This window comes from Pararge aegeria, chromosome 7 (assembly GCF_905163445.1).
Source record: "Pararge aegeria chromosome 7, ilParAegt1.1, whole genome shotgun sequence".
Classification (NCBI taxonomy): domain Eukaryota; kingdom Metazoa; phylum Arthropoda; class Insecta; order Lepidoptera; family Nymphalidae; genus Pararge; species Pararge aegeria.
The window spans coordinates 8,157,780-8,184,084 of record NC_053186.1 but is presented as its reverse complement, the minus strand read 5'-3'; the positions used below and the strand labels follow the sequence as shown (position 1 = coordinate 8,184,084).

At 34.8% G+C, this 26,305-nt stretch overlaps 4 protein-coding genes across 10 annotated transcripts in view; 1 reads left to right on the top strand and 3 right to left on the bottom strand.

The window, feature by feature from the left end:
• Positions 1 to 856: 856 nt before the first annotated feature.
• On the bottom strand, positions 857 to 2,590 carry LOC120625439 (probable asparagine--tRNA ligase, mitochondrial). The gene is made up of 3 exons (XM_039892505.1): positions 2,354 to 2,590; positions 1,268 to 2,275; positions 857 to 1,185 (listed from the first exon to the last, which is right to left on the bottom strand). The coding sequence occupies exons 1-3, from the start codon at positions 2,477 to 2,479 to the stop codon at positions 928 to 930; spliced, it is 1,392 nt and encodes a 463-aa protein (XP_039748439.1). The 5' UTR covers positions 2,480 to 2,590; the 3' UTR covers positions 857 to 927.
• A 358-nt stretch (positions 2,591 to 2,948) lies between these two features.
• Positions 2,949 to 13,433, top strand: LOC120625115 (Krueppel homolog 2). Of its 3 annotated transcripts, none has more exons than XM_039892048.1 (7): positions 2,949 to 3,076; positions 6,054 to 6,217; positions 7,072 to 7,256; positions 9,277 to 9,344; positions 10,204 to 10,337; positions 10,859 to 11,080; positions 11,674 to 13,433. In XM_039892048.1, exons 2-7 carry the CDS (start codon positions 6,057 to 6,059, stop codon positions 11,675 to 11,677), a joined length of 774 nt encoding a protein of 257 aa, XP_039747982.1. In that variant the 5' UTR covers positions 2,949 to 3,076; positions 6,054 to 6,056; the 3' UTR covers positions 11,678 to 13,433. The 3 variants fall into 3 exon arrangements, with proteins under 3 accessions (XP_039747982.1, XP_039747984.1, XP_039747983.1); XM_039892050.1 differs by having other exon boundaries at positions 10,859 to 11,094; XM_039892049.1 differs by lacking the exon at positions 2,949 to 3,076 and adding an exon at positions 5,899 to 5,964.
• Positions 13,434 to 16,046: 2,613 nt separating this feature from the next.
• On the bottom strand, positions 16,047 to 18,932 carry LOC120625306 (40S ribosomal protein S3). The gene is made up of 4 exons (XM_039892329.1): positions 18,829 to 18,932; positions 18,236 to 18,539; positions 16,845 to 17,065; positions 16,047 to 16,261 (listed from the first exon to the last, which is right to left on the bottom strand). Exons 1-4 carry the CDS (start codon positions 18,859 to 18,861, stop codon positions 16,085 to 16,087), a joined length of 735 nt encoding a protein of 244 aa, XP_039748263.1. The 5' UTR covers positions 18,862 to 18,932; the 3' UTR covers positions 16,047 to 16,084.
• Positions 18,933 to 23,630: 4,698 nt separating this feature from the next.
• LOC120624859 (neurobeachin) overlaps positions 23,631 to 26,305 on the bottom strand; it is a 619,299-nt gene continuing 616,624 nt past the window's right edge. For all 5 annotated transcript variants that reach the window (XM_039891595.1, XM_039891597.1, XM_039891596.1 and 2 more), the window contains 3 exons: positions 25,923 to 26,119; positions 25,179 to 25,330; positions 23,631 to 24,250 (listed from right to left, as the gene is read on the bottom strand). In XM_039891595.1, the coding sequence (XP_039747529.1) occupies positions 24,160 to 24,250; positions 25,179 to 25,330; positions 25,923 to 26,119 (440 nt within the window). In that variant the 3' untranslated portion in view covers positions 23,631 to 24,159. The remainder of the gene's footprint in view (positions 24,251 to 25,178; positions 25,331 to 25,922; positions 26,120 to 26,305) is intronic.

Below are 26,305 nucleotides of genomic sequence, written 5' to 3'. Positions count from 1 at the left end.
AAAAATAAAAATAAATTAAATCGAAAAAAAAAAAAAAAAAAAAGGATTACTATTATTTTAATCATAAAATTGTTTTCTCTACTTGTACATTAAACTTGGTTGTTGTATTTAGGTACACTTAAGGTGTCACATGTTTAGTTCGATTTCTTTAAATAAAAGTAATTTGTGAAAGGACCATTTTGTTTTAATATTACTGACCCATGGGCATTCATCACTGGATGGCTAACAAACCAACCGAAAAACATCACATGTAAACAAAAATGTAAGGTCTATTTGAGCAGTTGTTTAGAGTGGCTAGACTTTTCTTTACAGTAGACAAATCATTTTAACAGAATTGTTTCAGTTGGAATTAAAAATAACTAACTGAGTGGTGGTGTTCTATTGAAGTTGTGAGTAGGTAGTTTAAATTTAATTCTAATGAGCTTTCGTACTCAACAGCCATATGTGAATTCGCGAAATGTCGAACGCCAAGACTTATACAGTATAGTAGAGATTAGATGGATATAATCTTACTAACATTTTTTGTGTATTAAAAAATACTATTGCACTGATGAATTTCCGATAAAAATCGTGATTTCGAGATCTAAGTCTGCTTGCTGGACGCCGCGCCTAACGTCGGCTGCTAAGTGCATGCTTAAAAATTCCAAAAGTATAAAGTGCAAAGAATAAAATTAGGAGGATAATTGTACTGTTGGTGCTAATTCTATTGCTTACAAATCTATTGACAGGGCTACATGTAGTGCTGCAATCATTCCTATGAAAAAGGATAGCATTATTTGTCAACTGGATTATTTTAGAGATGTACAACAGAATTGGCCCCAATAATGTTTTTCTATTGGAAAAGGAAACTAAAAAGTAAGCAGTTAATAAATAATTAATTTAATGTAATCTTTTTGCATTACATTTACAGTCATTATTAGTAACAAATTACATATCACAATTATGTGGCCAACGAGGAAAAGGCAAAGTGTCCTTGATATTAGGAACATTGCACAAAACCTGCATTATTCTCTCCAGACCCAAACCAAAGCCGCCTGTCGGTATATTACCAAATTTCCTCAGTTCCAAATACCAGTTTAATTGTTCTGATGGTAATTTGTCTTTTAGTTTATCATAATCATCCTCCCTGAGACTTCCACCAACAATTTCTCCTGTGATTGGAGCTAATAGGTCCAAAGCATCCACCTTAAAAATAAAGGAAATAAATTAATTCACTTTAAACTAGACTCACATCCAAACACAGTTAATTTTAAGCTAGGCAACTAACCTTGGTAATATCTAAAGGGGACTCCTTCATATAAAATGACTTCATATCCTTAGGCCACTGTGTTACAAAAACAGGTACTTTACAATAGTCCACTAGAGCTAGCTCCTGTTCTTTATTTATACCTTCCTCAGTGATATTTAAACCTTTTTTATCTAAAATATTCCTTGCGTCTCCATATGTTAATGTTATAAAATCTTTGTTAAGCCATATAGGCACTTTATTATTCTTATCAATTAAAAACATATCTGTCTCATTAGTATTCCATGTCTCAGTAAATAAATACTTTAATAAATCTTCTATAACATCTTGCAGTTTTACTATGCTATCACAAAATGCTATTTCTGCTTCCAGCATGTAAAATTCTGATAAATGTAAGCGAGACCTGGAATTTTCAGCTCTGAAAGTTGGACCTAGTGTATAAACATTACCAATTCCCCTACATATGGCTTCCAAATGCAACTGCCCTGATACAGTCAGGTATGTTTTAGTACCAAAATATACTGTATCTTTATTTCTTCCTTCTTGCATCATTGCCTTCACAGTTTGATCGTTTTCAGGCTGTACTTTGAAAACCTCACCTGCTCCTTCACAATCATTAGATGTTAATATTGGAGTGTTGATGTGTAAATAGTTTTTGGATGCAAAATATTTATGAATATGCCTTGTGAGTGCATTTCGTACCCTCAGTACAGCAGAAAAGTAATTTGTGCGGGATCGTAAGTGTAAGTATTGCCTAATATAATCAGGTGGGTGGGCAGTGCGCGGATTAAAGGGATAGCCGTCTAGAACTACGCATTTACCAAGCACAGTTACATTTTCTGCCAGTAATTCCAGTTGGCCTCGAGGGCCTTTTGATAGCTTCCCAGATATTTGCACTGAACTTCCATACGTCAAAAAATCAGTTTTGAGTTGCTTAGGGATAAGAACTTGCAATTTTTGAGCACAAGAACCGTCGTTAACGTCCGCGAAAATGTGATCTTTTTGAACGCGTAGACTTTTCACCCATCCCTGAATAAAGGAATTCAAATGTTAATTTCTATTTTATTAAATAAGCCATTAAGGTCCATTTATATAATTTAAAATAACCTTAATTTCAGCAACTTCACCGACATTAGCTTTTTCCAGTACGGAAGCTATTAAACCATATTTCTTATAACTGTGATTAAAAGTTAAGTATTTGCGTGGTTTAATACACATTCTTTTACATAACATTATGTATATATCAAGTATTGAATGGATAAAAGCTTATAGTTGTAACAAATAATAAATATTTTTTTTACAATGTTGAATGTTTATTTACTTTTGGTTTACCATAGACCTACAAAGTTCAATGATAAATTATAAGTCACACTGACATTATTTAACTTAACCTGTCTGTCTGTCTTTTTTAACTTGCTTTACAGCCCTAGGTTCAAGCTCTTTTAAGCCTGACTTTACCAAACCAAATAATAGGTATATAAGTGTACAAACTTGACTAGATGCACATCTGAGAGCTCAGATTAAATTTTTAGCTTTGCCTGAGATGCAGACGAATGAGACCAGAATATCTACGTTTTGGCACTTGCTTGCAAAGAGGATAAAAACACTAAATGACGCGTATATAATAGACGGATCCCTCGTGATCAGTCTATGAAAAACATTAATCTTAGACGTTCATAGATTATAAATCAAAGTACAACGTGTGTCAATTCTGTTGTCAATTTTTATAAAATCATGTTCATGATTACAAGAAAATAATTTATCGTATTGTTAAAGAGTTTAATTATTTACTGCTAGTAAACTTTCGCTTTTCGACTATTTAAATAAAGAGTAAGTATTACTTTCTATTTTTATACAAAATTTAATGTGTGTACTCGAATAGTGAGTGATCCCAATTAGTTTTTTATTAATTATCCTTCAAAACAAGTTTTTCTACGTCATAGTTAATAAAATAACGTAAAAATTACCATTCCGTTTCTGGTTGCTAGTATCTAACTTTATTAAATACCATATAGGTTAATTAGACTATATTTTTTTTAATCTTGAAAGATTATCATGGGGCCCTCAATTACAGTTGATAGAAAGTGATGATGCAGGCAAAGATTAAATATTTTATTGAGATATAGAACTTACGAGTATGTTTGTAGTAAAAAATAGCTAATCTGTACTATTATAAAGATGATGGTTATACATTTATTTTTTTCAAACTAAACCACTGCACCAATCTTGATGAAATTTTTGCTATAAATAGCTATACATGGCTTTTTTCTATTTGTACATATGTATATCTTAGGCTATATAGTTAAAAAAAAACCATACTGGTAGTTTCTGAGATAGTTGTGTGCTAGCATACATTCCTAAAAATACATGCTTGCAACTGATTAAAAAATTACAATAAATTACCTAAGAGAAGTAAAGAAGCTTAAAATGTTCCTGACCTTCTGTACACTACTGTTATCTACAGATACAGACATTATCATTATTTACAAAGAAGTGAATAAAAAACTAATAACTATCTATGACTTAAATCAAAAGAGTCAACATGAAATGACCTCAATACAATATTTAGTAAAACTTATTTACTGTATAATAATGACAGAAATAGTTTCAAAGCTGAATAATATACTTGATCTTTATTTATAGAAATTCTATTGACAGAAAATCTTTTTAAATGTATATCAAATAATTTTTTAGGTAAGGGCTTAATATTTTCATACGTGACTACCAATTCAATACTCACATGTACACTCTACTATTGAATTGGTAATCATAGCAATATGCAGGGTTAACAAAAAATACTTGCATGTAGTTTTTTACATTGATACTAACAACTTTTTAAAACTTGATAGTTTGTAAATTATTATATATTCAATATCTTATATTGATACTTTACTTGTTACTTCACTGTAATGTAACATCAACCAAAGTGAACAAACCACAAAACAACTATCTGACTTTGTCTAATCTGTAGTTATCGTCTAGTATTTGGTTTTACAGTGTAATATCACTTTACAGAAATAACATGATTTATCAAATTTTTTTTATATGAAATAAATTAGTACTGAACTTAAAAAAGTCGTAGAACTAGAGTTTCAATCATAGGAACTACAAGGCTGTGAGCTTCCTGGTATTTTATATTTAACCCTGCATAGTATTTTGTCAATCAATTTAAATTTTTTGCATTTACAATTTTTTTTTAACTTAATATGCTTTGCAAGTTAAGAGGGCAGAAATTGTCAATATTTTATCAGTGTAGTTGAGATGTAGCTTCATTATATTAGATTTGGTGTTAATATCGAGCCTTTATCGCGAAATCAGTCAGATACGCTAATTTGACGGTAGAGGCTTGATATGTAGCAAGTGTGTGCAATTTTCAGGAACTGCCAGTCTGATTTTATTTACGTTACGATAGAAGAGTATTAGCTATATTTTATTTGAATGAGGGTAAAACTGCAGGGGACAGCCCGTGTAGGATATAATGAACCATTCTTTCGTGGGTGTGTAACAAAGTGTTTAATTCTCTGAAATCTCTGTCTCGCAAAAATCACTAAAGCTATGTATGAGAATTGATAATATATCTTTAGCTACCCCCCCAAGAGAAAAATGTTTCGCTTGCTACTACGCTACATTTCACTATCATGTTTCAAAGAAATTCAACCTAGGGATATTGAGTTTAGGGCCCACTACACTCTTACACACTTATGTACAATATAATATCATCATTAAATCCGTTTTTGGTAGAATTTATAGCAGTCATGTTCACAAGTGAGTTTCTAAAACGAAAGTGAAATCTCTGCCTTTCCCTGACACACTTGTTATGGATGAAATATTATTTTATGTTTTCTGTACTGACTATTGAGGTCATAATTAAGTGAAAAAAACACATTATCGTTTTTATGTTAATTAACCAAGTGCCACTTTATAAAAAAAAATTATGTGTGACTTTAAATAAATTTAACAGGAAAAAATATATATATACCTGTAAATTTTCAAAAGTAGGTTTTACTAGTTGTACTTTACTTTAGATTGTGTGCTGTTAAAAGTAGATATGAAAAACTCTTTCTTCTCCTTTGACCTCTATTTTCTACGAAAGGGGTCATGGTCAAGCGGTTATAGTTTAGTAGTTAGGACTTTGGCTTCACTTTCGGGGGACCAAGTTCAATCGCCAGCTCCCCTGCTTCTAACTTTCGAAGCTATGTTAAGCAATCAAATATTACTTGGTTTGATAGTGAGGGTAAACGACGAACAAACCTAGATGACTTCAGAGTTTTCCAATAAAAGCATGGGACGTTTACCACTCCGCAGTTGCCCAGTTTGGTTAACCACGGCCATAGTAAGAAAGGTTTACCTTGCGACCTGTGTGGTAATGAGTAATGATGAAATACGAAAGAACCAAGAACCTTTTAACGGAATACCAAAAATATTCAGACTGAATTAAAATATATTTTCTTTGAAAGAATGGAAACATAAACTACATTACCTATTGAGTTGGCATCTTTGTCTTTGTTGTTTTAGTTGTAAAAAGTACAATAAGTAGATTTTTTTCCGTTTCAAGTTTCTCCAGAATTTATCCAAGAATATTTATATTTTAGAAGTATTTAGGTACTTCTAATTTTATAAATATTTTTCAGGTATGAAATTTGGTTCGAGTTTCAGATGCACAACCTCGAACACTTCAAGCAGTTTTAAGGGTTTTGCATTCGCTGCCCAGTCGTAAAGTTACTAAACTTTGTTTTTGAGAAAAGTACCTAGTATTTTAGTACCAAAATTACTTTACAATATAAAATAATGAATATCGTTGTTTTAGATAATGGCAGAACCAAATCCTCAAGCCGGAGACACCGGCCCGCCAAAGGGAATCCCCGCGCTGAAAGCTCACGTAATAGCCAACAAGATAGACGTGGCTCTTTGGGGCATAAGATTGCTCACAGTGCTTTGCACTTTTGGATATGTTTTACCCATTTTTAACAAGTGAGTACCACTTACTGGACTTGTAGTCCTTATACTAACATTTTACATCATACACACATTTTACGCTATGGTAATAGGGTTTTATTGGAGTCCATAAAATACTCGGGCATTATTTCTTTCTGTCTGAACAGACCCTTACACTCTTCCATAGTAACAATTAAAAAGTGAAGCTTGCGGTTGCGTAGATGGGATTAATTAAAAAGATATTGATATTTGGCATGTACCATGTCCAACATCTCTCTTTCTTATCACGTAAATACGCGATTAATATGAAAATCTATTGAAAGGCATTATATAGAAAACGCAATCGTTCGTGTTATTAATTCGATTCAACTCAACACGCAATCAAAGGCGATTTAAGTAGTTCACTATCGCTTCCGATTGTTCGAACAGAGCAAATCGTTCGGGGACACAATGAACTACAAAAAATATAACGGATCATCTCTCCTAAGTGAACAGAGGCCTATGGCCTATGCAATATGGGTGTTAAATAATAAATAAATATACTACGAAAGTACACACATCGCCATCTAGCCCCAAAGTAAAAGTAGCTTGCGTTACGGGTACTAAGATGACTGATGAATATTTTTATAAATAATATGTCATAAATACTTAGAATATACACACCAAGACACTGAAAAACATTCATGCCCATCACACAAACATTTTCCAGGAGTGGGAATCGAACCCACGGCCTTGGATTCAGAAAGCAGTGTTGCAAACTGCGCCAATCGGCCGTTAAATAGGGCATAATGTACGCTATATTGAAAGTCGAAGACGCAATTATGAGACAGAGCTCTAAGAGATTCCTGGGAGGAGCTATCACTGTGTGACTGGTAGAACGTTGTCCCCAGTGCCTCAGCGGCTTTCTACAAGGCGCTATTGGCCAACGCGGCCACATCCGCTCTGCGTCTGCACCAACGCATCCCTGCGCGCGAGATCCGTGTGTCCCGCGAGTTTGTATCCCGATTTTTCCTGGAAGACAGCGCGCACTACCTCTTCTACTCGCTCGTATTCATGAACGTCACCCCGCAGATATGTATCCTTTTACAAATCACACGTATCGAATTCATCGTTATCAACCCAGTACCGGCCCACTACAGAAGCCGGTTCTCCTACCAGTATGAAAAGAATAGACTGTTGTCCCCCACACTGCCCAAGTGCGGATTTCACACGACCGTGAGAACTTTATGGACAACTCTCGCAAGCATGCAGGTTGTTCTTTGCCTTCATAAAAAATGCTCATAACTCTGAAAATTGCGTGTTCAATCTCAAGATTGAACTCGGTCCCCTTGAAAAGCAAGCCGAAGCCTTACCCACTTATCACCGCTAACACAAACGTGGCGTAATGTCGGAATACGCAGCGTTTTATCACGCTTTGTCAATTGAACTCTGACTCGTATGATTTTTCGATATACTTAATCGATCAATGATCATTATTACAATTCAAGGCTCCAACATCGATGACCGGTGTATATCACACACATTGTATAAGGCGTCAGCTTGCTTCATCACGCGACAGATTTCTCCGCCACGTCACCGGGCAGTCAAAAATTGTAAGAAATTAATCGACGTCGGCTTATGTCAATCAAGTCACGACTTATGCAATGGACACATGACTGACGTGTGTATTGAATATTGCTATCCTTCTCACACTGTGTCCTTTTCTCCAGGAAACATTGTGATAAGGATAGCATTACTTTTAGACAAGTCAATTTTGTTTATTGATTTGTCTATATCATAATTTGCAAAGGTTTTCAATGAAGGAATTAATACTTTATTGTACATAACAAAAAGTTCATAAAAACAGAAAACCGTCATATTTTATAGCGGCTCTTGTGTCTTAGCATCGTTTCGTTTTTCAAAAGCATTATGCAATATTACCAAAAAACTTAAACCTGTTGAAGAACTATACTTATACCTTAAATGTTGTATGGAAAGGTTTTAACGTCGTTAACATAACTACGACCTGACGGAAGGCTGAACTTACTTATAATATATAATATAATATGTATTTAAAGACTAAGTGGAAAAATAGACGGTAAAAGAGACAGTTCCGGTGTAGTTGATTTAATTGAATGAAGTGACGTTGTGTATTGCGTAGCGTATGCGGGTTTATAAGTGGGAAGTCCGGAGTTCGATTTCCGGCGGGTTTAATTTTAGAATGTCCGGTATAATACTATGTATTTGCATACCGTAGAGCTAGGGGTAACAAAACTATCAAAACTCTATGTCACAGTATACCTTACTAAGATTTAAGATTAAACATTCATTCTACTGGTTATATTTTGCAAACGGGGACTCTCTGGGCTGCTTCTGATAATAAGCCAGTTAAGACTACATTTGCGACTGTAATTATTACAAATAAAATATAATTGTCCTTAGTGTCGTATCAACCATGTGCCCACGAGGGGGAAAGAGATAGAAGTTGAAATAATGAAGAACGCGTCCTTACTTTAACGAAGTCACTTTAATACTTATTTTTATTACAACTAATATTCGTTACTTATACTATCTACTGCACACCTCAATTAAATTTTAATTGAGTTTGTTTGCGAGAGTTTTGCCGTCCATCTTTTTTTTTTAGTCTGCGTATATATTGTGTCAAGGATAACCACTGGACGCTCGCCGAGTTGTATCGCATATAATTAAATTTTATTATTATATGCAAAGTAGCTTTGTTATCAGTATCATTGTTAAGTATCACCTTACATAATTAATTGTAATCTTTACATAAAAAAATTCAGCTCCCGTATGTTTACAAAAATTGTAAAGTAGTTGATGGAATGAACACATTTTTACCCTGGAAATTAATAAACCATTCCAATTCTGAAATGTCCCGTGTCCTGTAGTGGGCCGGTAAAGATGAGCAATATAGCGAATTTTTGTGGAAGAATCAAATTTAAATATTCTTTAATGTGTTAAATATTATTCATATTATAAAGCGCTAATGCATATTTTTTCATATATATATAACTACATTCGCAAAACTTAACTGACGTAAATACTCCACGATGAAGTTAATTTAAGAACTATTAATTCCTTAACTCGTACAACAGTGATATTGATACCAATATTCCTGTTCGCACTACTGCACGCGGCCTCGTACTCTCTCACCATTCTTGACGTAAGTATTTTTGTATTTCAATATGTATCTTGTCATTAAGTCCCAATCTAGAGTTACCTTGGCTCGAGACAATTGATATGATCAGTGACAAAATAGTGACCTCACATCATTTGAAGTTGAAACGTACTTAACAATACAAGACTAATCAGAAAACTTGTCAAAATGTACGTAAAATATGCATTGACAATCATAACATCAGCTGTGTTCACATTAAAGGATCCCATATTACACTGACTAACTAATCAGATTTTGTTCCTAGATAATATTAAAACAAACACACGTTATTACGCACACAATTACACATTTTAAGGTTGTCAATTATTTCTTAGGTAACTTATTTAAGAGACCGACTAAAGGACATCGTCCATCAGTCATACTTTATTGGTCCGATAGTGAAAGTGCCGGCCAAGAAAAAAATGGGATGTATTTTGATAAAACAAGCCTAAACGTTTTATATTATATACTGAAGATGAGGATGATCATTGTTTATTCCACTTTTCCTCATAAGTAACTAGGAGACTTGAGAAACTGGCGGATATGTACATATTCAACTATAGATTTTGATGAATTAAATTAATAAAAACCCCGCCACATGATGAAAGTTAAATAAAATAAATCGTTTGGTCCTAGGTACCAGTCATAACTCACCTTCTCGTCAATCTAGGACATTGATCAGACAAAAAATAATTTTCAAGTTTTTAGTTTTCATGTCGTTTTTATTCGTTATTCCTTTTTTCACTATAGCTATTAAACTAAGCTCTAAATCCCTCGCTCCTTTTAGTTTAGTAGACTGTAGATGGGCATTAATGACTAAGGACTTGTGTTATTTATGATTTGAACGTATATCTTTATTGTGCAGACTCTAGGTCAGAACTCTATGTGGGTGGCGCGCTTGCTGATCTCCCTAGTGGAGTTCCAGTCGCGAAATATCCTGCGGGTCGCCGCGCTAACCGAGATCGTGTTGTTCCCCTGCGTCGCCGTCATGGCCATCACGTGAGTATCATTCAACGCCAATGCCAACGTTGTTTGTCGAGCTCCTTGGCCAACTGCGCGTGTGTCATACAGTATCTACTACTTGTATGACACACGCGCACATACTTATATGACCTGGGCATAGGTAATTTGAGGATTTACGATTCCGGAATTTTCTCTTATCTGGTGTGGGGGAAAGTTTAAGCCCGCTCTATAATTTTTTAGAACTAGTAGTTTTTTTTTGTATCCATTTATACAAATATTTTCCCGATAATGACCACGCTGCGCAGGCTACGCCCAAATAGATGGACAGATGATAACAAGCGAGTTGCTGGGAGCTGCTGGAAACAAGCGGCCTAGGGAGCCTAGGACCGTGGATTTCGGAATTCCCTATAAAAGACCTATGTCCAGAAGTCCATCATTGGGCATGATGATGATGGGGTTCGTAGCTCGTACTCCGTCCCTCCGAAAAAGGAGACGAGGCTAACACAACTTTCTTCGCGTTAAAAATGATATCTGTATTTGGCAAACGTTCTCCCCAGCGGCCACTGCGGCTTCATGACACCCTTCGTGTACTATTATTTCGTGATGTGGCGCTACGCGTCGCGCCGCAACCCCTACACGCGCAACACTTTCCGTGAACTTCGCGTGCTTGCGGAACACACCGCCGCTCGGCCCAACGTGCCCGCGCCGCTCCGTTCGGCGCTTCTGTCGGGCGTCAACCTCGTGTGCTCGATGGCGCCACCCGTCGAGCAGGTGCAGCAGTGAGTATGCCGACGTCATTATTTTCGAATTAAAAACTCCTTTAGGCCCGAAAAGAGCTTTTTGGATCGAAGACGTCAGCATCACCTATTTCGGTAAAGCTCTTTGTGACAGAGCTCATCCGGGGAAATAGATGATAAGATTACTGCCTCACCCCTAACAGGTCAGCCCGTTACCACTTTAGACAGCATCATCATTTACCGGATTGCATTCATTAGCTAACTTGTAGTGGAATATAAAAAAACGTCATCAGTAGCCTATAACAGACCTCTGCTCGACTACCTTTAGTCCTCTCCCAAAAGGGAGGGGTTTGCCCATAATCACCACGCTGGGCGGAGGAGTTGGAGATCGCTGTAGTTGGTAGGAGGATCTCCGTTAGTCTCCGTATCTCTTAGTCGCCTCGTACGACACCCGAGCGAGAAAAAGTGGGGGTGGCGCCAACTGTGTTCTGGTCTGCCGTCACCACACGGCATATCAAAGTCTGCATCATCTATTTTAGTAGAGCTCTTTGTGACAGAGCTCGTCCGGGGATAAATACAAAAAATATTGCTTTTTTAATTATTTTTTTTTATATAAATTGTTTGATCAATTACAGGTAACTTCGAAACTGACATTCATGGGCGGTCCGACTGTTGGCCACCTACATCGCCCGAGTCCATTTTGCATAATTATAAGGGTCTTTAATTTTTAAGACTGCAATAGTATTTAAGTTAACGCATCCCACATTTAAATAGCTGCAGCCCGCTTTACCATAGACAAGACAACGACAATAAAGTGGCGACTACAAATTTGTTAACATGTGTTATGTTTATTATTATAAAGGTGGATGTTACAATATAAAGTGCCTTAACATTTTTTTACTGGTGCCTCGAAGATACCTAAGAAGGGAAATCAATTTGGTGTTATCTTAGGTGCATGCGTGCTGTATTTAAGAGGCACGCTTCCGTACATCTTAATATACTTCTATAAATATGCACGTTTGAGGTTACGGTTTTTTGTAATATAGGCTTTTATACGTGAGGACTAGAAATACCTTTGAAATAACATCGTATTTTTGAGACCATACGTATTCCTATGACACTGGAAACTTTATCTACGCGCATGTTAGAATTTGTGACATAAATTTTGACATCACTTATCACTTTGGTCACAAATTGTCATTAAAAGTGTTACGACTTGAATGTTATAGAGAATTAGGGCTGCGTCGCAAGCAATTGAGCCCGTTATGTTTCGGTCTCAAATATAATAACAAGTTTTTGAGCATGAACCAGGCAGTTTGAAAGGGGGTACCGAACTATAAAAAATTACGCGGTGACAACCATAACATAAGCTGTTTTCAGATTTAAGGTCAATTGGGTTAAGCGATCACTACGATAACAAAAATGGAGTACCTCTCAGGTAAAATAAATTATAAATTTCACCCACACGTTTAACGCTGTTTAACGTTTAACAACAAACACCCGTATGTTTTATCAATCTGTAAATGTTTTGTCAAAGTCATAACTATTATTTGGGATTGACTTTTTTCAGAAATTACTTAAATATGAAATACGAAATTTGAAAGTCAATAAACGAATATACGTTATTTTGAATCATCATGATTTCCCATTATTGATACTTTTATATATAGGTGGTGCACTAGAAACCCCTTTCCAAATGGCCTTGGTGGTGATTTTTATCTGCGTTGATTTTCATGCCCTGCCAATTTCACCTACCGCTAGCTTTACAAAACTGAAATGTACATGTTTGTATAATTTACCTATGTGAAATAAATAACATCATCCATGCTCTAAAAAAGAGATAATAGTATTGTAAATGGGACAATGTTAAAGTTGTATTATGTTAGGTTTATTTAATTTTATTTAAGTACGAGAGGTGAACAATTTTGGTCCAATTTAAGTTAGCGATTAGGTAATCTTAGCGTTATTATTATAAATATATTTGAAAGTTATATCGAGCAATATGTACATTAATTATTATTTGTACAAATATATTTTGTTAATGAAATAAATGGTCAAGGTTTTTCTACATGTCCATGACGTTGGAAACGTAATTACTCAATACATGTATGTGGTGTGGTTATGACGTCAAGTTTGTCATATATAAATACAAGAAATGTCAAGTTTGACATCACAAATTGGGCGTTACGATTTGAATGTCATAGCGATTAAAGGAAAGGTCGCATTTTCTTGAAATATTTTATTTTATTCCATTTATTAATTCAGACTTGTTGGATAATATAAGGACTTCTTGTGATTGGTGTTTTGCCGATGACCTTTTTGTAATAAGTATTATTGCACGTGGTTTGGGATGAATGTAACTTGGATTTTTTAAATAAATGTGGTAAGGATTTAATTTTTTTATTTTCTGCTTCCCATTCCTAAACAGATAGTCAAAAGTCAAATATTCCTTTAGCTAAATAGATTTATAATATCCGATGGCGCGTATGTTAGTTCATTAAATAATTTATTTACCCGCTTTAAAAACTATGCAGAGATTATATTGATGCAAAATTTTGTCAAGATCTGTTTTGCCGCTAACAATGTCTTTATCAAGCTCTCTTTATTCCCAATTTTATCAAAATCTGTGATCGTTGAGACAAACACTTGAAGGTATTGATAGGTACATGCATTTTTTCGCAATCAACCTTGCCAATCGCATATGACCGTTCCTACCGGTGGTCTCACGTTATCTCTACTTTTCGTTCCCTATTACAAATGCCTACTAATAAGCGAGAATGTGTAACCTAATAGCAGCACCAAGTAGGTACCAACGAAAGTTGACTGTAAATGGATTTTTTCATCAACTTCAGAGGTTCGGATAAAATGGTGTTCGTCAGTTTTAACGTCTATCACTCGCAAAAAATTGTAATCGTTAATTTGAAAGTCAAAAGTTGACTTTTATGAATGAGACTAACCAAGAAAATTATACTATTTTATATAATTATATAATATATATAAAATAGTATAAGTGTCAGCCATCACGATCTGATATAAATGTGGCATGGGCTGACTTGTTTAGTACCGTAAATCTTATGTGAATGTGTTGCTACTGTCTACTAAGGAGTTTTGTCCTTTTTCACCGGCATTGTTCATCAGATCTGCATGAAATTTGGGCAGAATCTTTCTAAGCGCCAAATTCGACGGCCGTTTGGCGCAGTGGGCCGTGACCCTGCTTTATGAGTCCAAGGCTGTGTGTTCGATTCCCACAACTGGAAAATGTTTGTGTGATGAACATGAATTTTTGTGAACATGAACATGTAAATGTATCATTTGACAGATAAAAAAAAGTAATATTTTTGCGAGAAAAGTAACATAATCTTAAAATAAGTGGAAATCGAAACTATTACTTTATTGCACAAAAACTAAAAAAAGCCGTGCCGCCTCGATAGGGCAAACCATCCCCTATTAACCCGATTGAAGGAGACACGTATTTTTTTTTTGTTATACAAAAGTTTTAATTAAAACAGGAACAGAACAAGGAATCAGAATGAAGATCAAGGGAGGGAGCTCTGCGCTTTCGCTCCCGCTGGTGGAATCGAATTCGAAACTCCGACCATTAAAATAAATGCCCAACCAAAGATGGAATCTCAGTTATTATGCATACGTAACAAAACACCAAATAAAAAAACTGAATTTGTGCAAAGGCGCGAGTGAATATGCGATACAGCGAAGTAATAGATTTTGACGCGGTCGTTGCACAGGTACCTAACTAAGTGTTACCTAGGTTTTACACCATACGTCTGTCAAATGTTAACGATTAAATAATTCTTCTTACTGGATAGGTTACTACTATTATTATTTAGTTTTTTCCAAATTTCGTAATTGGAGATAGATGACAGAACCTCAGCGGATAGCAGCAAACCCCTCACTTAAGGTTTAAAGATACTGAATACATTATTGAATACTGTAGCCACATTTATGAGGACGCTTAGACTGAATAAAAATTGTTACAATAATTTTCATTGGTTAACCTGAAGCATACGACTCCGCTAACAATGTGATTTTTAACATTCCTTTAACGGTTACCTACTATTCTTTGTTACTGGCGGGAGCTGAGACTGATGGATACCAAATTAACTTTCAAACTTCCAAACACGGGCAACAATCCAATAACTGAGTTTGGCCAACGTTGCTTTCCAAGCGCTATCGACTAAGTAATAAGTAGTGCTACTGGTAAGCCACTCATTATTAATGCCCTGTTACGATGGCTTGCATCTTAACTTAGGGATCGTACTCAGGCTGTACCTGTAAAAGGATACTGTTCCTCATTTCTGCAGATATGAAAATTTAATGGTCTATCATACACTTCGTGATTGTAAACTCCTACAAGATCTTTTTACGTTGAATACGTATTGTAAAGTCAACCTTCTTGATATTAATGTCAAGAAGTGTAATGTTATTACTTTTACCAGAAAGATAAATCATATAATTACTAATTATTACCTAAGCAATAGCTAGCTTGTTAGGGTGGATGAGCTGCATGACCTGGGTGTACAACTTGATAGCAAGCTCTTGTTTAGATCGCACAAAAATATAATTACTAATAGGGCATTTGGAATGCTTGGTTTTATCATGTTATTAAGGATTTTAAGAAGACTTCAACTCTGGTTCTTTTATTTAATGCTGGCTGGTTCAGCATGCTGGAATCCGCAATATAATGTGTACATTGATGCAATTGAAAGGATTTATAATAAATTTCTGATTTATATTAAACGTCGTAATTTAGTATTTGATCACAGTAGGTATATCTGCAACTGAAATTACTTTAGAAAAAAGACGCGATTTAAGAGATCAAATGTTGTTATGTAAAATAATACATAATTTAGTTGACTCCCCACTTCTAAGTAATATTGATTTTTCATGTCGTAGGTTAAATGCAAGGCGTAAACCTCCCTTTGTGTGGGCTAGATGGAAGACAAGGTATTCGGCAAATAACTTCACTCAAAAATCAAAATTAAACATCAAATACAGTTTTAAGTATTTTTTTATTTGTTAGCTTATAATCTAAGCGACGGGGGGAACAGGTTGCGCGGCCAGCGGCGTTGGCGCGACAGGTCGCACGTCCGACGTGGGCTCGAGCGGCACCGGCTCGTCCTTGGGCTCTGTTACCAGGATGTGGTCGGGTTGAGGCTTCTTGGGTCCGTTCTTGCCTTGTTGATCCCACGGCAACATGATCTTTACCTGCACAAGATAAATTAAAGCTCAAAAGACGATTACTATTAGGAATCTTAACATGTAGACCGACAGCTGGTTCAAACATTATATCAAGTTAGCATTGACTCAACTGAAATTAAAGCATTTCTAAAACAAACATTTCTATATTTTTGTGCCAGTAGTATTCAACGAGTGGATTATACTTCAGCTACACATTAAGCTTTGAGTCAGTAAGCCTCAAGTTATATGTTGTGCAAAGTCAGCTTTGTTAGTTCAAAATGTTCAACTTGCACCGTACAAGAGCTTGCACAGACAAACCCTCCAATAAACAAGTTGGTTTACTCTTCCACAGAATATTAGGCCACCAGCTATGAAAGCTGACAACCCCTGATAATGTGGAGAATGCAGTAGTTTCTAATTATTTTAAGGCAAATTTATCAATGGTAACCTTTTATCATTCATTTTAAATCTGACAGAACGCCCCTAAAGTCAATTTTCAGATTGTTATTGAAAAATAGGCCATTTATTGAATAATGCCTTAAAAAAATCTAGATCCTTTTAATCAGTTTTTTAATTAATGTATATAATTTAATAATATCAATTAACTAACCTTGATTCCAAGCACTCCCTGTCTTAGAAGAACGTGCCTTGTTGCAGTGTTCACATAATCATTGCATGGGTCTCCAGAGTGGATCATAAGACCATCCACAAACTTCATGGACTTGGCACGCTGGCCTCTCAGCTTGCCGGACACAACTACCTCACAGCCACGGGCACCAGATTCCATGATGAATCGGAGTACACCGTAGCATGCACGCCTAACAGCAAGACCTGGAATTTGTGATAGGAAATATTAATAACATAAGGTTATTGTAAAACTGTTGTGTAAAGTAATTTTACCAGTTTTCATTGAACCAGTGCCATACCAATGTGTGCCTGGGATACAGCAACTTTTAATTCTTCAATAAACTGACTGTATATAACACAATTAAATGGAAGTTCCAAACACAAAGGTTCATAATTTAAGTATAGATATACATATATATGGCAGAAGATCTTTGCCAGAAGGTTTGCTCAGTAATACAAAATGGTTGCTGATGCAACCATTGTTGCAAAGGCTATTTCCAAATTTTAAATGCATTCTTTAAAAAAATGTATTTTAACATATAAAAACTATCTCTAGGATAACCAGTTTGGTAACTCAAAATTTATAATTAACCTCTTTTTGGCTGATGTATACTACTAATTTTCCACTTTTATTTGAGAAATAATTTGACATTGTTTAAACAAAAAGGATTCAACGCATAGGGCCACCCAAATTGATGGGACATAACATTGGAATAGTTCTTTAAAAATAGTTGCTACTTAAAGTGTCTAAAAACAACCTAATTATTATAATTATAATTATACTACAACAACAATACACACAACACCATCTAGCCCGCAAGTAAGCGTAGCTTGTGTTATGGGTACTAAGATGACTAAATACTCAAGTACTTATTATATACACATAAACACCCAGGACGCTGAAAAACATTCATGTTCATCACACAGACATTTTCAAGTTATGGGAATCAAACCCACAGCCTAGAAAGCAGGCTTCCTGCCCACTGCCCCAATCTGCCGTCACTATTGCAGTGTTGTGCCACTTTTATTTGTAATGGCATTAATATCTCAAAACTACCTCTATGTAGGTTGGATGCTTTTCATTTAACTACATCCAATTGATTGATCATCTCATATGAGAAGTCATAACATATTTCTTACTAGCCGTTGCCCACCTACTTAATCCACGTTTATTCGTTTTTACAAATTCCGTAGGAGTCGTTTGTTTTTCTGGTATAAAAAGAAGTCTGTGACAGTTCGTTCTTTCAACTAGTTCTCTGCCCAAAAAGTTGATTGGTTGCTTCCTTAGGGTGTGTATGAAGAACAAACAAACAATGAATAAACACACTTTCACATTTGAAGTATAAATAAGATTAGTGTTAAAACAATACTGACCTCCAATAAGCTTGTATCTGAGAGATTCAGCCTGAGCGATTGCGCACAGACCCCTCGTAGCCACCTTCTCAGCGTAGAGCTCCACGGACTTTTCAGGAATGTTGAACCTCTTTTGTACTACGGAGGTCAACTCGCGGATTCTTCTGCCCTTCTCACCAAGCACGCTCTGTGTTCTCGTTGCCATGATGATAATTTCCGAACGCGTCGGGGTGACACGCACCTCCACACCGGAGTACCCATCCTCAGCCAGCTCCCGAGTAAGGAACTCGTTTAATTCCGCCTTGAAAACTCCGTCGCCGACGAACTGTAATACGACGATAGGTTATGTTTTGGTTACGATATTACGCAGTTTATACCACTTAGAATCTTACAAAAGGATGATCAAGGTGCCGAATATGTTTAATTTGGCTTGTAAAATGCAAAAGATTTATAGAAAACAGTAAAAAAGTAAAACACCACCGTCTCACAAATCCACTAACATCACCAAATACACTTTTGATATTTAGAAAATGGGCTGTGATACACATCCGTATGGTATTAAATGATAATGGAAAACTTGTATTTCATTATTTAGGCACATAATTCAAACATACTTTTCGCTTTTTAGAAATGCTGGTCACCGCCATGATTGCAAAGAGAGCGGACAACTCAAAAGACAATTTTTTTAAAGATAGACGTCAATGTCAACCTATTTTTTTATTTTGTTTAGATCAACTCTACCTTCTTGCTTTTTGGATAGCATGATTTGTATACTCATTGTAATACTAGAGAGCTAAAGTGTTGTTAGATGTATAATCATACTTCATTATGTTTAATAGAAATATATCTGGGAATTAAAATATATAAACTAAAATAAAACATAATAATCTATCACGTAGCAATATTAAACTCTTTTGTACTCGCCCCATACCACTCTAGAACATTATTGTAGCTTTTAAGTAGTAGCCATGGATACGCTCACTCAAAATTAATAATCGATCAAATCCAAATTATCCAGTTACAAGAGACTACAGAACTACATTAAGAAAAGGAAAGCATTGATGTTATATTTAATAATCGCTAAGAACATTCTGGATTAGATTAGTGCGTTAATTGCATAGTGTTATTAATTGCGGAGCGGTAGCAGATTCCTCATAGTTAATTTTAAATAACTTAGCCTCTGTACCATAATATCCTGTAATGGATGGATGGGATGGAGCATTGAGTGAGAGTAGCGTACGAAGTATGCTACTCTCCCCGTTCCCTCGTCTGGAAATCCTACATCTATTGGTCCTAAATCTTGTATGAAGCGCCTAATAACTTATAAAATTTATAAAGTTAATATTAATTATTTATTATATACATTTATATTCATAAGTGAATTCAGAATAATTTACAATATGCCATTGTATAAAAATTGCAAATATGGTGTAGGTATACCAATTTTAAATCATTCTTAATTTTTTAACGCTGTCAGACGATTATTTGATCCATCTTATGTTGGCTAAGATAAAGGTAAGTTGTAAAAATAAAAATAAGTATTGTTTACTCAATGCAGTTTATTACTTAAGATCATTCCATTACATACAAACGCACCATATACTTAGCATAACAATTTACTGTGGACATTAATATAATTTCATTTAATATTTTTAAATTTAAATGCAAATTAAACTGTATAATACCTACGTCTTTGGAATTCGATTAACATTGGAAAAACATGGAAAGCAATATATATTTATTATATATAAAAAACAACTTGAGAAAATGGAGACTGATGGTAAATATAATATTATACAAATTACAAGTCGATTGTAACAGGCACAAATGTATGGAAAATTTGTGCTTGCATTAATTTTAAATTAAAGCTCATGTAATTTATTAAAAACGCATGTGCTTGTAGATGCAGAAATTGCTCCGGAAAGTAAAAAGACTTACAAATTCTAACAATTGAACAGTAAGTATTTAATTGATTTAGTATTACTGTAGCTACAGACAATCTCTGGCATTAGTTAAGTGAAAATATTTTACAAATTACACATTTAACAACATAAATTCGACAAACACTAATAACAGTAAACCAATAATCTACTAAAATATATTTGTATACCTATTCGACAATATGAATTGTCAAAAGTGAATGGATTAAATTTTATATATAGCTAAATATATGTGACGATTAAGAAAAATTAATATTTTCAACAACCTTTGCATTATCCCGTTCAATAATCTATAATAGCAACTACGATTCTACAAATTATTCTAGACTATGTTTCATTGACTAATATACTCATAATAACAACATTTTATTAATAAATAGGTAAATTACTAAACTAGACATTCTGTTATGGTACATGCACACTAAGCCAGCGAGCGCGTTCGTGGCGTTTGCGTGGCATTACCTATGTGACATGGCATAGCACGAATTTCAGTTGCTTAGTGTGATTGTACAAGATGTTAAACATTTCTTAGTTGAAAAGTAAGCCTGCTCTAATCCAAATATATTAGAGATAATCGGCAAACTCGATCTATCTGTTTGCCGTGCAAAACATCCGTTGGCAATTAGTACAAAATTCTTATTTAAATGTGATTTTTTTTTTTAAATTATCTACTGAAGCATAAAATGCGACTGTACGCGTGAAACTTTAGCTTTAGCGTATAACGCGGGTGCCACACCAAAAAGCTAAGTAAAAAATTATGTAATTTACTTTTTTACTCGGTACTATATTATTTCTTGCGAATAAATCGTAAATCAATGCGTACCTATTGAAATTGCTTACAGCTAAACGGACAGGACAGTGGTTGTCGAAATATACAGGTGATCTTAGAAGCTAAAAAATAATAAATCTTATATTAGTCTATTTTTACTCTCGCATCTTATAGATAACTTACCTTAATGGACAGAATTGCGTGTAGCGTGTTTTTTTTTTGCGTGCTTGCGGATGAATGAGCGCTATTATCATTAAAGAATGCAGCTTGTTTTTGGTTGGAATGAATTTGAAATCAAGTGTGACGCGGAATAAAGTAACACTTAAATGTTTGACGCGTTCTATGAAGATGTAAGAAAAACAAAACTGCGATAAATCTATCATAAGAATAATGTTTAACTACATTGCTAACGCGCTAACGAGTAGGTAACATTAGGGCTCTATTAGAATAGACACTACAGTAGGACGTGAGACAAGGGTTCAGGGGATATTTTTACAACTTTCTAGAAGATACTACGAGAATTTGTAATTAGAATTGTCTAGATTATTATTAAAAGATTTCAATATTCTTAGCCTAAACAAGGTGCGTACACATAGCAATGGCAATGAAGGCAGATCAATAATTTTTTTTTTATCCATAGGTACTATAACTGTTTTCTCTCAATGAATGCGGGAGTAACAACGTAATGCACTAGCAAATAATGAAACATTATTTCGTCAGAGGCTCAAGAGGACTGGAGCCCCAGTGCGTGAAGTTGTTATTAAAAAAAACTGGCGTATGACAGTTGTAAATTAACCCGCGAAAGTGAAAAAAAATCAAAATGTCTGAATGCTAATTGAGTTACAGTGCATTACGCAACTACCCCATATATTTTACAATAGTTTTGGCACAGATAGATATTAAGAAGATACATTTTATTTCTAGTGTGCAGTTTAAAGCCTAAATCACAGAACGGAAGGAGCGGTGCCGGTGTGGTGATGCAAAAATATAGTTTTCAATATGCTCTTTTACATTAAGTACAATCGCGTAATAATCTTCTCTGGTATGGAGTCCCGTACCACACTAATTAGAATTAACATTACAAATATCCTCTAGATGCCTCCTAAGACTTAATGACATTTTATAAATTAGTGAAACATGAAATAGTCGACACCACAAGACAAAATGATATAAATATATTAAATACTTAGTGCAGTGTAATAAAAAAAGTTTAAACTTCTGCCAAGATTTGTTAACTCGAAGTCACCGAAGCCTTCTTTGTTTATATATTTAACTACTGATCAATAGGGTAAATACTGTTTTCAAGGATTTCTGCGTATATTTAGTCTTTAAATAGACGGTTTACTCTCACTGTACATTTTCTCAGTATTTTTTAAGATTTCGTCATAAGAATTCATTTGGTAAGATATTTTAAGTCTAGTATCAAAAACTTTTGTCTTGTGGGCTCGGCAGATGGCAGTATAGTTTGCGGTTCTTTTTTGATAAAATACCGCCAGTTCAGTCAGCGAGAGAAAAAAACAAAGAGTCACCTTTCGTACCAAATTGTCATTTAAATTGGGTACCAATGAGTCTACATGCGCACGCACCTGAATTGAATCGCAAAATACACGATTGGTTCTTCTGTATGCCATGCAGGACAGGAACAAACGTTATTGGCCGGCAGTTAATCTGTCAGAATTGACTAGCAAAATAAACGCATGCGGGGCGCACTACATATACCCCTAAAACCATGGCTATATTTTCTATGGGTTATTTTTTAACAGTAGTTATTTTTCTATGTTTTTTTCGTTCGCTGATTTAAAAGTCCTAACTTGATCAGCAATAAAGAAAAGATAAAGAAAAACACTAAAGTAATAATAACATGGAATTAATTATTTTACGCAAAAATGAGTCAAAATAAGGAAAAAATAAATAAAATGCAACGTAAGTCAATATGACCATTTAATAAAAACCAAAAAAAGATGTTAAGTACAACAATATTAGTCAATTTCATTAAGTACTAAAGCTACCCATCACCAAATAATAAGGAAAATAAAACCATTGGAATGTTTTTAAAAATGAATTAAAATTAAATATAATACTTCAACAATACCATAAACACCATGCCAATTGTAAATGATCATAATAATGATTAAAAATAATAAAATTAATATTGCACATAATAAGTAAATGATTTCAATTAAGTACATAAAAAATCTCCTAATAATGGACGTCAAGAAGAGATCTAATGGCGAATATAAGTATGCTGAATAATACTATGGCACTAAAATTATAATATAAAATAAAAAATACAATTTATACAAATAAAAACATTTTATAAATAAAATTGGAATGTCAAACTATAAACTTAAATATTTTATTATTTTATAATTATTATCTACATACCAGCGCAATTACTTGCTGCATCTTATATCAATACATTTTAATTTAATAGAAATGAATGCTAAACATCCCCAACATTTATCTATCTCTATAATATATTAAACTATTAAAAATTATTATTCAAACTTCTTCACCATTGATCGATTTATTTAATAAAGTTATACTATTTTTCGTACAGAAAGCCTTAAGAATAGCGGCGTTGTGTTGAAAAATAAAGGAATTACTATTGATTAATTTATTTTTTACGTAAGTTGAAGCACATGGTCTATAATTATTTTTATGTAATTTAATTCATATTATATGTATTAAGTAGCCATATCAATAACGAAGAAACAAATATAAATATATACTATTATTCAATATTATTATATTTACGCAAATTACTAAGTACAACTTATACAAGCTTTAGCAATTATTTTAAAACCTAAATATTTCACGAAAAATTTTAAATTATTTCAAATTTCAATTATCTTGAGAATCCATTATTACTCTTACATTATCTTGGATATTTTCTGTTTCGAATGTAAAACGCGTTATTTTTTATCTGTTCTCGCAGATTCAAATATGGAGGAAATTTGAAATTTAAAAAATTTCGCCGCTCATATTGACAACTATAGACAACACGGTTTACAAACGTCAAATAAGCACAAACAAATTTTGGTTTTTATTTCAATGATGATAAGTTTAAGTTTTAATAAATGCTTTCGGCTGAGGCACAGTTACCAGTTAAGTGGCATTATAAGACAATCATATGGAAAAGTTATCCTCTATGAAATAAAACCGTAATTCGTGAATTATTAATGTGAATTGTCTTGCGATGGTTTCTAAACGCTAAAGCTAAGGTACTCCATGCCTCAGTAACGCTGCTGGTACTCGTGGTGCCATCTGTTGAAGTCTATGTGGAACACAACGAGCGAGCCGTTCTCCAGTCCAGCCAACAGGAACCTACAAACAATTTTACATAATGAAAAGTCCAAAACAATCTAATTAATGAAAAGATTGGGTATAAATAAACCAAGTAATCATCATCCTCAAACTATTATCGGCCCCCTACAGGGCATGGGTCTCTTCTGAATATGAAGAAGTCCACCACGCTGGCCAAGTGTGCATTGGTAGACTTCACACGAAGTAGTGTGTACCATAGCATATAAAATAAATAAATGTACTACGACAAAACGCACTCGCAATCTAGCCCCAAAGTAATCGCAGCCTGTTCTTTTATGAATATAGATAAACACCGGCCAAAAACATTCATGTTCATCACACAAACTTTTTCCAGTTGTGGGAATCGAACCCATGGCCACCCAGAAAGCAGAGTCGCCGCCAAATGCGCCAACCAGCTGTCAGTAAAACTAAAATAGAAATAGTAAGTCAAGTCAAAATAAGGCAATATAATAATGAGTCAACTATTTTGCATTCTCATTGAGAGTACAAGCGCGCAAGCAAACCTAAACAGTATATCGCAGGCGACATCTGGGGATCCAGTACTCCTTACCACCGTACCTTTTGCCTTGGCGTTACCGTTGCCTTTTCGGACGGCCGAGTTGATTCGTTATATAATCATTAACAGATTGCATGGTAGGTATTACGCGATCAGAATAAATACCCGGCTGACTTCGAGACTTTTTTAAATCAGGAAACGATTGGTTCTCTCGCAGTGTAAACATTTTGCCAATGTTGTTGGCAAAATTTTGGAAAGGACCGCTTTGTAACCAGGCGCATTATTTATTCATCGTCTGTTCCGTGTGATCGTTTATTTTCCATATTTTTTTTTTATTTTTCAACGTCGATTTCATCGATTGGTACACATGTCATGCTTTGATGCAAAAATGTCTCCAAGAGCCAACGTTGGACAAGTTTGATCTGTACTCACCGCTGGTCATGTGAAAGCGCTAGACTGGTCACCGGAGCTCCAGCCGGCGGAAAGGCATATAGTGGAGCAAGCGTGAACGCACGCCAGACTTCTACTACGCCAGCGTCGCCGCCGCATACTAGGTATTCCCCACAACGCGATAACACAAGACACTGAAAAAAAAACACTTTATGTATTAATGCTATAACATGTATTATTTTGAAATGCACACCTCAGTTCTGATAACAATCAACAGTGATCAATTTTTGACTTTCACTGATCTTTCATACTGTTTGGCAAAGAATTTCTGCTGAACATATTACGATACGACCAGCGGTTTAGTTTTCCGTTACGAGGCTACCTATAAGGTAACATAACTGCCATATTCCTAACAGCTACTATCTTTAGACTACATCATCACAATCCACTAGATGAGATTGACTGCTAAAAAATCCTAAAAGGCAATAACTTTTTGGACCAAATCATTTTGTGCAGTCTCGTATTTGGTTCTAGCTTATGCAGCCTAAATAAAAACTCAAAACATTACGAGTACACAACAGTGTAGGTAAATTAATCTGAAAGAAAAAGAATAATTATTTTAGGGGGCGGTAGGCGAGTTATGATCTTCCGGTGGTACGATCCTAAATGTAGGTGCATGAATGTGCGTATGTTCAAATTGTTATTGGTAAATTAGAATAAGGTGTTAAGTTATATATTAAGATTAGACCCTACAATTATTATCCTGGTTCTTGTAGCAGAACTTACCTGGAAGTTGTCGTTATGTGTCTCATGTCTCAACCGTCGGCCGTTCAGAGTGAACGCAGCTAAATGTCCCTTCGCGTACGCCACAACGACCACTCCTTCCCTCGATAACGCAAGCTGCTGGGGACCTGTCACACCCTCTGCGGCGACCAAAGAACGGAGCAGTTCGCCAAACGTTGTGTGGATTAGCACTGGGCCATCTGGAGGCGAAATAATGAGGTTAGATAACCAACTTTTAACGTACTGGATTGAATTTAAATTTAAAGCTTTTAAAACGATAAATATTTCGACTTAATTTATATCCATTATTGGCACCGCAGATCCGCAAAAACTTGGAGAGAGTCAAGATCAAATTGTATGAAGGCAAGATATTGTAATGATTTACA

Coding starts and splice junctions, on each gene's coding strand:
- LOC120625439 (XM_039892505.1), bottom strand. CDS start 2,479: ATGTTATGTAAAAGAATGTGTATTAAACCACGCAAATACTTAACTTTT. Junction 2,276..2,353: donor GTGAAGTTGCTGAAATTAAG/GTTATTTTAAAT, acceptor TCCTTTATTCAG/GGATGGGTGAAAAGTCTACG. Junction 1,186..1,267: donor CCCCTTTAGATATTACCAAG/GTTAGTTGCCTA, acceptor TTTATTTTTAAG/GTGGATGCTTTGGACCTATT.
- LOC120625306 (XM_039892329.1), bottom strand. CDS start 18,861: ATGGCGGTGACCAGCATTTCTAAAAAGCGAAAA. Junction 18,540..18,828: donor GCATTTCTAAAAAGCGAAAA/GTATGTTTGAAT, acceptor GTCGTATTACAG/TTCGTCGGCGACGGAGTTTT. Junction 17,066..18,235: donor CAGATACAAGCTTATTGGAG/GTCAGTATTGTT, acceptor CACAAATTCCAG/GTCTTGCTGTTAGGCGTGCA.
- LOC120625115 (XM_039892048.1), top strand. CDS start 6,057: ATGGCAGAACCAAATCCTCAAGCCGGAGACACCGGCCCGCCAAAGGGA. Junction 7,257..9,276: donor GAACGTCACCCCGCAGATAT/GTATCCTTTTAC, acceptor CTCGTACAACAG/TGATATTGATACCAATATTC. Junction 10,338..10,858: donor GTCGCCGTCATGGCCATCAC/GTGAGTATCATT, acceptor CGTTCTCCCCAG/CGGCCACTGCGGCTTCATGA.